The 16,106-nt window shown below is 54.2% G+C and overlaps 1 protein-coding gene and 1 long non-coding RNA gene across 5 annotated transcripts in view; both read left to right on the forward strand.

Moving 5' to 3' along the window:
• The window catches only part of PKNOX2 (PBX/knotted 1 homeobox 2), a 248,379-nt gene that overhangs the window by 166,087 nt on the left and 66,186 nt on the right, over window positions 1–16,106 (forward strand). For all 4 annotated transcript variants that reach the window (XM_036930253.2, XM_036930256.2, XM_036930257.2 and 1 more), the window contains one exon: window positions 3,869–3,977. In XM_036930253.2, the coding sequence (XP_036786148.2) occupies window positions 3,891–3,977 (87 nt within the window). In that variant the 5' untranslated portion in view covers window positions 3,869–3,890. The remainder of the gene's footprint in view (window positions 1–3,868; window positions 3,978–16,106) is intronic.
• Window positions 8,836–9,850, forward strand: LOC130680501 (uncharacterized). Its single transcript, XR_008993524.1, has 2 exons — window positions 8,836–8,946; window positions 9,304–9,850. It is a non-coding gene; the product is annotated as an uncharacterized LOC130680501 (long non-coding RNA).

The raw sequence follows: 16,106 nt of genomic DNA on the forward strand, positions 1-16,106 counted from the left end.
TTGTCCTGTGCCCACCATCCTGCAGTCTCAGGCTGCGGCCGTGAGAGGACAAGGGGAGGCCAGGCCTTTCCTCCCCTTCCCCACCTCGGCACCGGATACACGGCAGTGTCAGCCGGGTCAGGGGGCGAGAACAAATGCTGTGGGGCCTGCAGGCCAGATTCCCCAATTAGACTGGTTCTTATCCTTAAGGCCCTGCGCCCCCAACCCCGGCACCTCAGCCCAATTACTGCAGGGCAGCATTAACCCCTTGGTGCCCCGGGCCGTTAATGGAATGTTAATTGGTCTAATGGGTTTCATGTCAACAAGTCCTAATGAGCTCCTTCCTAACGAGCATGGGTTGTTTTTTCTGAGTGTCAGCTTGCTGGCGTTTCGGCCCCAGACCAGGGTCTCACCTGGCAGGGCTGCAGGGGCCAGCCAGCGCTGAGAAGGCAGAAGGGTGTCAGTCCCACTTCCTAAAAGGGGGTCTTCACCCACCCCCAGCTAGGTACACTGCCCCACTCAGCTCCGGAGCTCTGTGAAAGGACAGTTTTTGCTCCTTTTGACATAATACCAGTGACACAAATTATTTCTTCATTGATATTACTGTGGGGTTGAGTGTGGCATTAGGGTTTTTCTTCAAACTCCATGTGAGCCTATCCTGGATGGGAAGCTTCTCTTGATAAATTGTTCCTCAGGCGTCCCTTTCAGGCTTGGCTATGCTCCCTGGAGTGACCTGGTGTCTGGTAACAGCACTGGGGCTGCTGGACAGGGCGAATCAGCCTCTCCAAGCCACTGATAAATGCTCAGAAGCCCATGGCTGGGTTTTTGGAGCTCAGGCCTGCTAGTCCACGTTCCCAGAGGAAGTGCAGAAAGGGCCAGGCACTCAGCAGTTGCCCAAGGAGCTCCCCCACCCCAGCCAGGCATCTCAGCCAAGGCTCAGACTAGTCACCGGGTCCCCACATGCCTCTCCAGGATGGCTCCCTCCATGTGGCCCCTCAGCCCCCCAAGCCTAGCTGGTGGGGTTTCCCAAGGACTGGGGAGTGCATGTGTGGGTGGAGTGGTGTGAAAACAAGGGCAAGCTTCTCTGGATGGGCACGGGGTCTTCCCCCCCCCATCACATTATCAGAGGCTTCTGTGCCTGAATGAGCAGAGAAGGAAATTCAAGCCCCTGGTGAAAAGGCCTCCTGTTCTCTTGCAGGAGAAGCCCCCTGAGGGCAATAGGGCAGTGGCCTCGTGGCCTTTGGTGACCCCAGAGAGGGGGAGGAGAGGGTCAAAGGCCATCTGGGTCCTCAGAAAATTGCTCCTGTGTCCTCCAGCGAGGTGGGTCTGGGACCCGCTCTGCAGCCCGGCAGGCTCCCAACTGAAAAATTCCTCAGCCTCAGCGGTGGTTGTTTCTGGGCCCAGCCACTCTTACCATCCCTCCTTACCCCCAGGCAGGCCAGCCCTCCTGCGCTGCAGATATTTCTGGGGACACCCCCTTAGTATGACTGTACCTCCCATCCACTGGACAGTGAACAAAAGGACACAGGTTCAAGGCTCCTCTGTTTAGCCCCAGTCCTCCTCCTTGAGCCTCCTTTGCTTTTCTTTCACTATGACTTTCTCATTCAGGGGATGAGGTTGCCAAAAGCTCCAAACCAGAGGTTAAAGGGCGCTGGTTGCCCCTCAGAGGGGAGAAAAACCGCCAGGAAGGAGCTCCCACCCAACACTTTGCCCCTAGGCTCCCTCTTCTGGACGCTGCTGGCATTACAGCCCCACAGCGGGTCGCTTTCTGGGGCCAGGGAGCGACAAAGATTAGGCTCCAGGGAGAGGTTAGAGGTCCTTAGGGCTCAACCCAAGTTACCTCATTGGCCAGTGTTGCTGGAAAGGCTGAGCCTAGAACACCCCTGACTTATCCCTATGCCCTTTATTCACGCAGGGTCCAAAAGAAAGATTCCACACCCCTTTTAGTATCTCACGTCTTAATTCCGGAAGTTGTGATGTCCCAAGCAGCCTGTATCCTCCTTTTTCTCTGGAACCCTCTTCACTCATCCCTGCCTTCTTGGATGCTTACCACCACCACCCAGGCAAAGAGGCAGCCGTGAAAACCGGCACCTGGTCCCTCAGGGCTCCCTTCCAGGCCTGTTTGCAAAGTCGAAGCCTGGATCTCAGTACCTAGTGTGTGTGTGAGGCGGGAAACCTGGAACGTTTTTGTGGCAAAGATGTCCTGGTAGTCCACCTTCGGAAGTAAGGCCAAGGTAGGCGAGGGCTAGCTAGCAGCGAGGCCAGGGGGAATTCTCTGTGGTCACAGGGTCTGGGCACAGGAAAAGCCATCTGCCCGGTGCTGTCTCCTTTGGAACTCCATTTCACCTTTCCTGCTGCACTATCCCGACCCTCTTACTGACAAGCGCTCCTGGGAGAGAAGACCTTGCCTCCTTTCATCCAGCCTCCCACCCCCAGCACAGCCCTTTGCTTGCACTTGATACTTGATAAACATGCGTTGAATGAACACCTGAATTTCCAGTGCTTCACATGAGCACTTAAGGTCCGAGCATACCTAGTACTTCTGGGTCAGGCCAGAGCTCCTCCTTCTCCTGAAAAACAACCGAAACAACACACACACACACACACACACACACACACACGCACGCACCCCTCATTGGGTCCTAGAGACCAGCCCCTTTCCCTAGGCAGCTCCAAAACACCCTCAGATTCCTGCAGAATACAGGTAGGTATGTGAACATTTCAGAAGCCCCCAGGGAGGATGGGGCCTGGAGGGCCCTGGGGCCGGGAGGAAGGTCCTAAATTCCTGCTTAACCAATATTTACAGCTCATCAGTCTCCTCCACCCAGGAGAAGGACAGGGGCCTCACCCCACAGAGGTTCTTAGGGGTCTCCATGCCCCACGACAGACAGGCCTGCACCAGGCAGCCAGCCCGTGGTCTCCAGCTCTAAATATTTCAGGGCATCTACTGCAGCTAAACAGCTCCCTGGGCATTCTGTTTCCTTGAGTGGCACAGCCAGGCTGTCTCCACTTACAGCACCACATTCCGGTTCAAGAAGAGCCCTTGAGGCTGTGCAGAAGCAGTTGACGCGGTGGGGGGTAGACCGGGTCCAGGGAATCTGGAGAGTCAGGTCCCATCCCTGCTGCTCTGCCCCAAACACACATCATTACTTCTCTTGGCCTCTGTCTGTAAAGGGGGCGGACCCTTGTCTCTGATGGCTCTTCTGGCCCCCCATGCCTGTGACTGTAATCGAAGGAAGGCCAAGGACAGTCTGCCCTAATAGAATAGATGAGAATGCTCATAGTCACAAGCACACACCTGGGAAAACCTGGCAGGTGGCAGGTGCTCATCCTGGCTCTTGGATGTTCCCCTGCCAACCTCCCTTCCTGGGACGCCTTGGGCTGCTTGTTCCACCCTCCAGCCTGAGGAGGGACCAGCCCCGCCACCTCCCTTTCCACCACTAGGAGGTGTGGTGAGCCCAGGGGTAAGTCCGAGCACGGGGGCCCCGCGGCCTCGTAGGTGGGACTTGGAGCCAGAAGGGGTGGAGCCTTCTGCCCCTGAGCGGGCAGGTGGCGGTTCCAGGACTGGGAGATGCAGAGCCCGGTTTTGTGCTGCCACCAGCCCAGCCCCCTCCCACACCCCTGCCACCAGGCCCGAGATGATGCTGAACAAAGATGGCTGCAGGCATACAGGGAGTCTTACATAGGATTTGAATATTGTTTCTTACAAGTCAAAACAGCATAGCAAGCCCCTCCCTGCCCAGGCCTCTCGCCCGAGCTCTCATTTGTCCCTAAAGGGCCTCCAGCCTTGACAGTACTGGGTCAGCCTGAGCAAATGCTGAGCCGGCTGGTCCCCAGGTCTCCCTGCACTCAGCGTATTAACCATGCGGCCTCCTTTCTCCTGCCACAGATCCTCGATGTGAATCAATCCCATGATGCAACATGCCTCCCCAGCCCCCGCTCTGACGATGATGGCCACGCAGAATGTCCCTCCCCCACCCTACCAGGACAGCCCGCAGGTGAGTGTGACCCGTCAGGTGCTGGGAAAGGGGGTGCAGTGGCTTTCCCTGTTGCCGAAGGCAGGGCCAGGCCTTGCTCATCTGTACCCTGGCCTCTCTAAGGGCTCTTTCTCGTCAGGCCTGGGGAGGCCTCTCTGGAGAAAGTCCGGCAAAAGCAGACCCCTGGGGGAGTCATTGCATTTGACAAATTGCAGGGTTCAGATCCTACTTGGGTAACTGTCGCCAGCACCAAGGACTGTTGCCTAGAGCACCCAATCATGGTCCTGTCCCCACCCCCACCGCCATCCTGCTTCCCATTCAGATATCAGACCGATGCATCTCACCCCTCACTGAGGCAGATCCGATTTACAGGTAAATCGAGTCTGCCTTTGAGTGTTTGGGGAAACTTCATAATTGAGGTTTCCTCCTAACGGATGCCCCCATTCACTGGTCACTGGAGCCCTTACACCAGCCCTTCTCTGTCTGCCTTTGGAGGAGTCTCCCTTCTCTTCTGGGCTATGCCCAGTTTCTATCCAGAAAAAGGCCAGGCCTGTTTCTCCATACCCTCCAGCCCTTTCCCTCTGGTTCCCAGCTCCTGTCCCTCACTCAGCTCAGACACAGCAGCCCCCAAGCTCTGAGACTGGACGCTGGTTGCCACACCTGCAGAAAGCAGCCTTCTCCAGCTGTCTTGCCTGGTCTCCTCTCCTTCCGGAGGCCCTGCCCGGCTTTCGTGGGTTCCCACAGTCCTGGAGACCTGTCACTTCCCATCTTTGCTTCCCCTGCCCCGTGTGCGTCGATGCCAGGTTCTTTTGAGACCCTGAGTTAGTTAGGCTGTGCTTTCCCAGAAGGCTTCATTCTCTGACCTTTACCTTCACACAATCCTGTTTTCTCTACCCTGGTCTCTCAAGTCAATATTAATTCAGTAATAATGTATTGAGTATTGGTAATGGGAAATGCAGCCAGCGAGAATATTCATTCATTCATGTAACAAATGTGCAGTGCCTACTGTGTGCCTGGTGGTCATTCTGATCAGTCTCCCAGTAGGTCTCTGCCCTGCCTAACATCCCTTCTCATTAGCATTTCAAACACTGCTGTTCTTAGCGGCCACAGGAAGATCTGTGCAGCAGGAAAAGAAGAGAGATATACCGCCACAGGGTGGGCCGACTTTCACTCCCATTGAGTCCTATGGCCTTGACACCCCCACCTGGTGGGAGCACAGAGTGACTGCTTTATCCATCCTTGTTACCGTTCAGGAAATTACCACTTTACAGTGTTCAGCATGCGGACCACCACTGACTCCTGCCCCCCGAAAGCTGAAAAGCACTTGTCATTCACCAATACTCAAGCACATGTCCTTCATCCCCACCCCTGCCCCCACATGTCAACTACCTGCTCCTTCCCAGGCTCTCCACAACCTAACCCCGTGCTCAGCAAACCCCCCACACCCATGGCAGTGGTTTTCCACAGATGACTTGGCATTTACACATTCCTTTATTCGGAAGTTCCCAGGGGTGCAACACTGTGTCAGGACCTTTCCCTCCACAGTCAGAGTGCAGTGCAGCAGGAGGCCTGCACTGGTGGAGACCTAAGAACCTTGGGGCCATAATGGGGAACAAACATCATCCTTCCGGAACACACACCCATTCCCTGTCTGCTCAGGCACTGTTGGGGGGCCCTGGGTGTTGAAAAGAGGCAGGAACTTCGGCTCCAATTCTTCTGTAGCTGGATTCTGCTCTCCAAGGTCCATGGCAGGAATGGGGACTGGACACAGGGACATTCCTGTATTTAGCAGGTGGGGGGGCACAGGCCCACACCCTGCTACTCAAGGCTCAGGGGCAGACAAGGGTAGGGCCAAAGGTCAGAGAGCACTGGGTTGGCCCAGCTGGTGGCTGCTGCCTACCTCCCGCCCTTTCCAGCCCTTCTGCCTGGCCGGGCAGCTGGGAGAAGTTTAGGTGTGGTGGGGATGAATGAGCAGGAGAGCTGCCTCAAAGGCCTATGCTGTCCAAGAAGGCTGATCTGGGTATAGTTAAATGGGGAGCTTGATTTAACTCTCAGCGTCCAGCTGAGAATTAATACATCCCAGCCGCTGAGGGAGGCGTTGGAGGTGGGGCTACATCCCTAAGGCACTCAGCCCCCTGGAAGCCGCCACTGAGCTGCCCTCGCCTTTTTGGGGAGGAAGGGAGGCTTCAGCCCCCTGTGTAAGGCCACAGAGCGGAAGCCCGATGGGGACTGTGCCAAGGCTGTCCTCTCTGGTGGCCACCCATACTTCACCACTGAAAGTACTCATATTTACAGCAAAGAATAATTTTCTGGGGAAGCCACACATCTATTTGTAACCTCAGGGATCCAGGAACGAGTTGTCTGAGAGAAGTGTCAGTGTTCATGGTAAAATAACCAGGCCGAGTCTGGGGTCTGTATGGCCTTGGCCATATGGAAAACCACTGCCATGGGTGCGGAGGGGGGGTGGTTTGCTGAGCACGGGGTTAGGTTGTGGGGAGCCTGGGAAGGAGCAGGGAGTTGATATGTGGGAGCAGGGGTGGGGATGAAGGACATGTGCTAGGCCACTGTGCCACGGCTAGATTGCCAAGGGCCCTCTCGGAGCCCAGTGTATTCCCGAGGAAACTGATAGGGAGGGGCACGAGGAGGGATAAGGGCAGGGGTGGGGCCGGTGGGCTGAGGTCCCCGGGACAGAGACTCCTGCCACTTGGGGAAAGGCGCTTCTCTCCAGGAAGCGCTAGACTTTGAGGCCAGTTGGCTTTTGGGGGCCCTTCCCCCGACTCTTTGGGGCTTCTCAGAGTGGCCTCTGCATAGGAACGGCTTCCAGGTGAGTTTTCTTGGGGGACTTGTTCTGGCCCTGCTGCCTTCTTCCCTTTGTGCTTTCAAGAGCCTGAGTCCAGCTTCTCAGGGGGAGCCCCCGTCCACTGCTCTCGTAATGCTCATTGTCCCAGAGAACCAGCTGCTCTCCAGCCCTCGGTGACCTCAGGAGCACCGGGCCTACTAGCGGCACAGGTCAGGCCACAAGAGAGCCACTCCTCCAGAGGGGCTCTCTGGAAAGGATTCCCCACTTCCTCTTTCCTGTAGGCCTGACCTCATTACGTTTGGACCCGGTATGACTTGTTTTCGCAAGGCCTGGACAGCTGAGCACATCTCTCTATCACCTCCTCCAAAAACCAGTTTCTTCCACAGGCAGAAATGGACAGTCTCTGATATGAAGTCCCCAAAATGCAAAAGGAAGCAAGAGGCAGAGCCCTCCCTTCCTCTGAGACCCGTGCAACCATTTTAATAATGTTCCCGTTGTGCTAAGGGCTGGCAATACCGAGCATAATCTATTCAAATGCACAGGAGAATCTCACTTTGGAAAATTAGGAATCGGCATTAAAAAATTCCCAAGCCCCGGACCTTCTTTATAATAAATTAGAATTTTTTTTTTTTCAAGGCGAACTCTTAACTTGGCAATTTCATTTTTGAAGTTTGGGGAATAAAGTTATTAAAAATGAGGGAGAATTTTTTTTCCCTCCCATTTTAGTAGAGAAGCATTAATGGTGACAGCCCCATGCTGTCTGGGCACAAGCCAAGCAGTAGGCTGGCCCAGCAGCATCTGGCCCCTCAGCTCTGTTTCAGTCCATCCTGGGGAGACTCCGTGGTCACTTGTACGGCTCGGTTTATTGTACTGAAGACAGACCGCAGTTTAGGAAGTGCTAAAGCAACGACCCCCTGGAACCTTTCCTGTGACCTGCTTCCTCCTTCTGGTGGCTTCTAGTTAGTCTGTCAGAGTCACAGCGCCCTCTGCTGTCTAACCCTGGAACCTCAATTGCAGCATGTTGGAACTGGGTCCCTGATCCAGGCCCCTCACTTTTATGCCCTGGGAGGTAGGGGCAAATCATTTAAGGACTGTGGGTTTCTACACTGATTGCTTAATGGAAACATTGTCTCAATGTGAGCTAGGAGTGTGGTCCCTCTGCTCAATGTATTGTGCTAAATCCTACATCCCTATCTTTCCCTTTTGCTTCTTTGCCACAGCCTGGCCATCTGTCACCTGGCCTTTCATTGCCCCCTCCTCCCACAGCCCCAACGCTCCCACTGGTCCCAAAGGAACTCTTAAAAGTTGCGATCTCCACTGTCGCTGCCCTCTCCCAGCAAGTGTCACTCCAGTCTCCCTCTCAGAATTTTCGTGGTAACACAGCTACCGTCTCCTTCCTTCTAAGCCTATGCCCTTCATTCATGCACTCTCTCTACGTCCAAAACGTCATTCACTTTCTCCGTTTCCTGTAACACTCTGTAGGCAGCATCACCAGCAGGTGAAGATCTCCCTTCTGTAGTACCACCAGCATTTTCAGGAAACTGCTGGGATTTAAGAGTAAAGGCAATCAACTTGTCCATCCTCACCTGACCCACACACAGGTAACTCCTGCTACCAGCAACCTCCCCCACCTCTTCCTCCAACAGACACATACCCACCGTTCCACAAATATCTTTGCCCTTGGCTTATAGGCAAGACAAATATTTTATCTGGTCTGTTTGTATATGTATTCGATGTTCAGTATTCCTCTGTCTGCCTGTCCCCAGCATGTTGGGCTGTGTGTTTGACTAGAAAGCACCAGTCCTAGTGGGTCTGAGACTGACTCAGTAGGCACAACCCCCCCCCACCCCAGGGAATGTGGGCACTCAAGTTAATAGCTTAGGAATCAATTGATATGTAGGTAACTAGGTGCTTCTGTAGCATGACAATGATGGGTGATATTAAAAAGGCTTTGGCACTTCGCCAAGGATGCAGCCTCCTCATTGACCAGAGGGAGGCAAGACAGCCGAAGTCAGAGCTCTTCATATGGGATCAGTATGGGCAGCTCACTTCGAAAGGAAGTCAGGCATTTGCTTGGGACTCCAAGGCACAAGCTGTGTTCCTGCAGCCCTCCATCCTTCCAAAACCCTCAGAGTGAGGAAAATTGGGTTCAGGACCCCAAGAAACTGTGCTTGGAGACCTGGGGTCAAGGTGAGGCTGTCTCACGCCTCCTGCAAGAGGAAGGCTAGGGCTGGTCCACCATGTGGGGAGATGGGGGTGGGGAGGTCAGACCGGACCAGACTGGTCTCCCTCGTGCCTCTGAGCACCTTCTTTCTCTCTCTGTCCAGCACCATTCCCACTCTGGGCGGGGATGGGGGGCAGACATCCTGGGGAAGCTGGCTGGGCTTTGATCAGTCATTAGGATCCCCATGCTGGTTTCATTAACTGGAGGCAGAGGGGGCAGCAGGGGCCCCTGGCTGTGAATGGCCCCCATCCAGGCCACGCAGCTGTGACGGGCAGAAGCGGGTTCAGATGTTTTCACACTTTCATTCCTCTCATCTCTTTAAGGGCTGGAGCCCCCTGCCTTGCGAGGGCCCTCTGCTCAGCTGCCTGTGAAACACGTTCGCTTTGCAGCAATAGAGTTAATTCAGCAGCTTTGAAAGTCCTCCTAAAGCCTCTTCTGTGGCCGTGATTGACGGTTCCCTCTGCCCCTGGGGGCAACACCCCAGGGACCATATGGGCGACCTGCCTTCCCCTGCTTTGACTCATCAAAACGGACTCTTCTCTTATTTTTTTTTTTTTTCTGCTGGGCCTCTCTTCTCTTTGTGCACAGTGACCTCTCTCCCTGGCCTGCTTGGGCCACCCGTGTCTTTAAACTGGACATATCCCTGAACTCCAGCTCACTCAAGACCTGGATTTTTCATTGTGTGAGAGGCAAAAACAGCCTTCAGGTCCAAGCACAAGACCTTTATGCCCCCGCTAAGGACACGGGGCTAGCAACATGATTTTTAAGCTTGTGAAGAAACACTCTAATGGCTTTGTCTAGGTTTCTTATTTGATGAACTTACTACCTGAATTCTGGTAGTGTTAATAAAATCTGAGATTTTATTGTCTATCTGCTTGCCTCCAAGCAGGATGACTGCCCTAAACAGCTACAAAAATAGTTAATGGCCCAAGTACACGAAGCTTAAAATAAATCAGGGAACAGGTGATCAAAGTCAGCAGCAGGCCTGAGGAGTGCTTGAACCTGCTTTGCCCCCCTTTCCGGTGTGATCTTCTAGGAGCTCGGGTGTCCACATGGCCTCTTGGGAGGGGATTGGGGAGGAAGGGCCCAAGGGTGCTTGTTGTCCTTGGAGTCCAGGTCTGGAGGAGGAAAGCGGATGACTGAACGTGGTAGAAATTCAGGAACCCTGGGTCTGGCTCCAGCTCCGCTGATGACGGGTTATAAGAATTTAAGCAAGTAATTTCAGTACAACTTCTTTTATCCTCCCACTAATTCAGTCAATACTGAGTGTTTTGTGTGGATCTTGCAGACCTTGCGCTATGTGCGGGAGGTACAAATTAATAGCTCCTGCCTAATGGAGCTTATCGTTCACTCTGGGCCTTAGTTTCTGCATTGGTAAAATGGGAATAACCTCTGCCCCTTGGGATTGCTGAGAGGGTAGGAATGGAAAGCAGGGTGGTGTTTCCCTGCCTCTCTTCACCTGTGACCCTGACACTGATTTTTAAAGCAATCGTCTTTCTATATATCTACAGTAGCCAAGATTGGATTGAAGCTTAATTACTCTACTTCTTATTAGGAACACAATAGGCATATCAAACATGCGCTTGGAGCTGTAAACACCGCCCAGCCCCCACCCTATAGAGGTGTACACACGCTGAGATTCTGATATGCCCCCTAAAGGGCCTACTGGAAATCACCGGCTCAGGACTCATACAGGTGAGGGGTCCTCCGGAGATGGGTGAGAAGGATGGGGAGCAGGCAGGTCCCAGGGAAAGTACACAAAGCTGGGACGTAAGAGATTCAGCTCCAAGCCCACAGCCTTCCTCCTTATCATGTAATGACTTCCTCCTCGTCCTCCGTGTCAGTAATGCCCCAGAAGTGCAGACAAGGGCCAGTGAACATTTACAAACTTCATTTTGCAAACCACTGCCTACAAACCCTTTTAAAATTAATTAATTAATAGGACCCCCGTTTAACACTAAGCAACTCTCCTGTGCTTGTTATCTAGCCTGCCCAGGCTCAGAACCTAGGTGACCTAGACCCGCAGCTCCAGGAACTTCCTGGAGCTAAACCGGGAAGCCCTGGCTCTGCAGCCAGCCCTTCCCCTTCTTGTGTTGCCTGGGCTGGGGGACATTTGGAGGAGCCCTCATCAGCCCCTGTCCTTTTTGTATCCCTGAGTCTTTTAACACATCACTCACCCCTCCCCTCATTCAGTCAGTCACTCAGTCATTTAACAAACACTGGGAGCCTATCATGAGCCAGGCACAATAATGGCTGCTGGGAAACCAGTCCACTCAGGGGACAAATAAGGGCCCTGTAGTGTTACAGGTGTTGAGGTTAGATGCATAGATGGACGAGACAGGGGGCAAGGCTGCCTGGGTCTAGAGGGTTGGAGAATTGGGACAAACTTTTTGGGAGAGCTGATGCTCCAGCTGACTCTTAAAAGAGGGTTAGAGGTCAGGAGGGAGGGAGGGAGGCTGAGTAGGGAAACATGGCATTTCCTGCTGAGGCAGCTGTGGGAGCAGAGGCATGAAGATGTGAATCATCAGGCCTGTTCAGGCACCCCAACAGAGGTTGGGGTACAGCGTAAGGGAGGGTGCTCTGCCAGAGACAAGGCCAGAGGCAGTGAACAGGCCCAGGCCTGGGGTGCCCTGTGGGCTGTACTCTCCCCAGAAAACACCAGCTGTGTCCCCTGCTGCCTCCCACCTGTTCAGGCCAAACCTGATATTTACCAAATGGCTTCAAGCCCTGACCTCCTCCCAGGTCCTTGGACTCTCTCCTGGCTTTGAGGAAACCAGATCCCACTCTACTGTCTTGGCCTGGCTCTGCAAGGAGTGCCACTCCGCTCCTGGGCAAGCCCAGCCCAGCCCTGCTGGGGCCTCAGTAGCCCCTAGCAGGCCAGGTCTATGCAGCCCCAGTGTTTGCCAGAATGCAAGGGGTCTGGCTTGGTGGGGCGGGCACTGGGAATGGGGAGCCCCCATCCTGCCCAGGTCAGGTGGAGGGCTCAGAAGAGGGGGTGTCGTGCTGAGAAGGTGCAGGCCTAAGTCATCCAGGGTTTGTTGAAAGCACCTGTGATAATTTCGTGGGTGTACTAGTCACAAAGAACAAAATCGTCTGTGGAGGGAAGGGTGTGCATAGGGTGATGTGGAAGCATGGGTGCTGGCGCATCTCGGGGGCAGGGTCTGGACAGGGAGTGGGGTTGGGATTCAGAAAGGAAAGCTAGCTAAAGGGAGCATAAGCGCTGAGAAGTCAAGGTTTACTGAGCATCCCCTATGTGTGATCCACCCCCACAAACGGTAGCCCGGGAAGAGGCATCATTAGCCCCATTTTTCCCAGTGAGGAAACCTTGGCTCAGAGGAATGGAGTCCTTGCCTGAGGTTACATAGCGGGTAATGGATAATGTCTCCTTCCATGACACCATGGCCCCTCTCCCTGTGCCCGAGGGGCCGCCTGGGTGCTTATGGGAGAGTGGGCTCCTGCAGCAGGGGCGGGACCCCCAGGCAGTCCACGTCACAGAAGCAGAAGCAGCCAGCTCCGAGGGTGGGCTGCAGGCTGTGTGGATCATGTTAGCAATAACCACCATATGCTGAGTATCTACTGAGCATCAGCTGCTTTGCATACATTATCTTATTTAATTCTATCAACCCCACACCTCAGATATTATTACACCTACTTTATGAACAAGGACCCAGGACCAGAAAGGCTGAGTAATTTGCCCAAGCCACACAGGTGGAGAATCAAGTCCAAAGTAGATGCTCATGCCAGTGCATCAGCGAGCATCCCTTCGTCTCCGGCTCTGGGCTGGCTGCCTGCCACTCCCAATAAATACATGGTAGGGATTACGACTTCCCTGTTCTGGCCTGAGACATTCAAGGTCCAGAAGATAGATCTGCAGCTGAAAAGGTATCATTCGATGGGACAGCCTACCCACTCCTCACCGGTTACCCTGTTTTCAGTGGCTATTTTGGGTACTTTCTATGTCCGACACTGGGGCTATGCTGGTAAACACCGAAGGCGTGGTCCTGCGCTCCAGGGTCCTATCGTCTAGTGGCTGAGAGAAGCAAATGCAGCTGACAGTGTGCTCAGGGCCACAGAAGCCCAGAGCAGAGGGGCCTGGCTACTGGCTGACGGTCAGCCAGCACCCATGCGGTGGGAGACACAATGCTCACAACAGTGCTGGGAGGTAGGAAGCCTCACCGCCACCTTACAGACGAGGAGACGGGAGCCCTGAAAGGGAGTCACACATCCGAGGTCGCCCTGTAGGACTAGCAAAGGGGAGGCCAATCCTTTCTAATGCCACCATCTCCCACAAACCTCCATGGGTTCCTCATCCTGAGCCACTGCTCCCACCTCCTACGAGCATAAAGGAGGACGTCTGAATGGAAGCTGACAGCAGGCAGCGGCCAGGTTTGGATCCAAGGCGCCCTAGAGGCCTGAAGCCCCCTGAACCTGGATCTCTGGGCTGCCCGCAGCCTCCAAGGCAATGTGAACGTAGCAGCACTGAGCCACCATCAATTAATAAGCTACCAATGCCGTCCTACGTGATTCCACCCAGAAGGGGCTGTGTCTGACGCGACCAGTGTGCGGCATGGACTTCAACTCGAACCTGAGGGGTCTGTTGGGGGATACGGAGGGTGGGTGAACTAGATGGAGACCTGGGAGCAAGGCTGGGAGGTGAAGCTTCACTCTGACCCCCACTTCCCTCCTCTGCTGCCCTTTCTCACGCAGGGGCAAAATCTTCCCATTCTCCTCTTCAAAGGAAAGTAATTAAGCTCAGTAGTTCACACAATGTGATTTAGTCACGGAGCCTCGGTTCTTGCCCAGCCTTGGCACAAACTGTCTGGGGTCTCTAGCAGTTTCTTCACTTCTGTGGGCTTCTGTTCTCTTGGATGGAAAATGGGGATGATCTTGCCTATTGCACAGAATTCTTGGGAAACGTGAACGCCTGCAGAGATGTTTTATTAGCTTGTTAGAATGTCGTGTGCCACACTCCCCCTACCATTGCGAAGGGCCGATGTCTCCCAGAAACGAAAGCCTCAGGGGGGGCGTTCCAGTACCCGTGAGGGCAACAGAGGTGGACACAGGAGACAAGCCCTCACCTCACACCACGGAGTGCCTCTGGCTCATTTCCGTGGTCAGCCCAGACTCGGAACAGCCGGATCTCTCGGCACCTCCAGGTTTTGCACTCCTACGCACACAGCTACAGCCCCCAACAGCTCCTGCTCCCATGTAAGATGAGGGGAGGGGACAGGAACTTTCATCTCCAAGTGTCACACACAACAATCTGAGCAGGGCCCATTCCCTCCAAACTCAAGGCAGGGCTGGTTCCAGCCGGGTGATGGCGGGAAGTCTGGCGGTTATAGCATCTGTGGGTGACAAGAGTATGGCGTGGTGGCCCCAGGGCCTTTACCCAAGAAAGGACCTGAAAGTAAGAAGACCCAACCATAGAAGCTGGGTGGGCTGTGGACACAGAACCTCAGGTCACGGCAGGCAGGGAAGGCTGCCACCCTCCCCCTCCCTGTCTCCCTGTCCCTTAGCCATTAGCCTGTTCTATTGATTAATCCTCACAGCTGAGGAGGAGACATTACCCTCTGCTTTCCATAGATAAGGAAACCAAGGATCAGAGGGGTCAGGAAACTTGCCCCAAACACATAGCTGATTGATGTAGGAGCGTTTGACCCAGGGCCTCAGATCCCAGCCCCTCCCACTCTCTGAGGGTTTTCTGATCTCCCAGGTTGCTCTCAAGATGTTATTCGACTTTGCCTCTCCTCCTCGGTGCCCGGCTCCCCTCCTTGAAAAGGGACCATCTCCCACACCTGCGCGATGCCGTGCACACACCCTGTCCCCAGCTTGCTGCCTCGGCAGGACTTCCAGAGCGCTCTGAGTTCTCTCGGGAGCACGGCTCAGGTCTGGAGTGGCCAGTTCGGGGGCCAGCTGTGGACACACCCGCTGGCCTCATGGAGTGTGTATGGCCAGTTTCTTCATGTGCCAGATCGAGGAGAACAGGAGAGAGTGCCTTGGAGAGAAACCCTGACTTGGTGGTGTGCTAGTAAATATTTAACAACCATTTCTCTAGGCAGGGCTGGATAGAGCCCTGATTTGCAGCATTTGCCAATTTCTGTGGTGTGAATACTTCCATCTTGGCCAGGTTCACACTGCCAGTATCAATCAGCTTGCAAAAGTCCAGAAGATTCAACAATCAGCTTTCACAGGCCACAGCAACAGCTGCACTAGTCCATCCAGCCCCTCCCCTGCCCCTCCTCTTTGGGCTATGCTGCCAATAACCTCCCCCAAATCTCACTACTGGTCACCTCCACCTCCATCCTCCTGGCCCCAGACCCTGTGGAGAGCTACAGGGCCTTGCCCTTTAAGCCTCAGTTCTTGGGAAATGGGTCTCTGGATAGAAAAAGAAATCTATCTGGAGATAAATACTCATTCTCCAAACCTGGAGGAAATGCAGTTTGCTGAATTGGCCCCCAGGAGCTAAATAAATCTGAACCATTGTCCTCCATGGACCGTCTCTGCTGTCTTCTCCCGACCCCTCCCTGAGCTTCAGAACAGCTTCTCAGCTGGGACCCTTCAGGATGCTGGCAACTGACCACTTTTGATTTACATTTTTATCCTGTGCTTTCCTCTGTAACCCAGTGGGGCTTTTTCCCACCTGTCCCCAAAGCCCCGCCTAGAGGGGGAGGTGAGAGGAACCAGGCACCTCCCCTCCTCCTTCTCTCTCCTAGAAGCTCATTTTCATAGAAATCCCTTGTGGATTCCTTCAGGGACAGAAGGACATTCACGCTGAGTGGGCAGAGCAGAGCTACCAGCCTACCCCATATTTCCCGCCTCAACTTGCTGTGCAGACATGGCTGTGCCCTGCCTGATGAAAGAAGCACGCTCTGGAAATCCCATGTCTCATGATAATAACCATCCCTCCAACCCGGAAGTACTTGAAAGTTTTCAAAGGACTTCTACACACTATACATCCAATCCGAGCTTTCGCCAACCCTACGTGCTGGGCAGTGATTATTTATGCACCCTCATGGGTTGAGCCTGTCAATGGTGGAAAGGACTTCAGGTGTCACCTAAACCAGCCACCCAGCAGAGCTTCCATCCCCTGCACAGGGGCCCAGCTGGTCAGTCAGCCCCTGCGCGG

Source organism: Manis pentadactyla, chromosome 13 (assembly GCF_030020395.1).
Source record: "Manis pentadactyla isolate mManPen7 chromosome 13, mManPen7.hap1, whole genome shotgun sequence".
Classification (NCBI taxonomy): Eukaryota; Metazoa; Chordata; class Mammalia; order Pholidota; family Manidae; genus Manis; species Manis pentadactyla.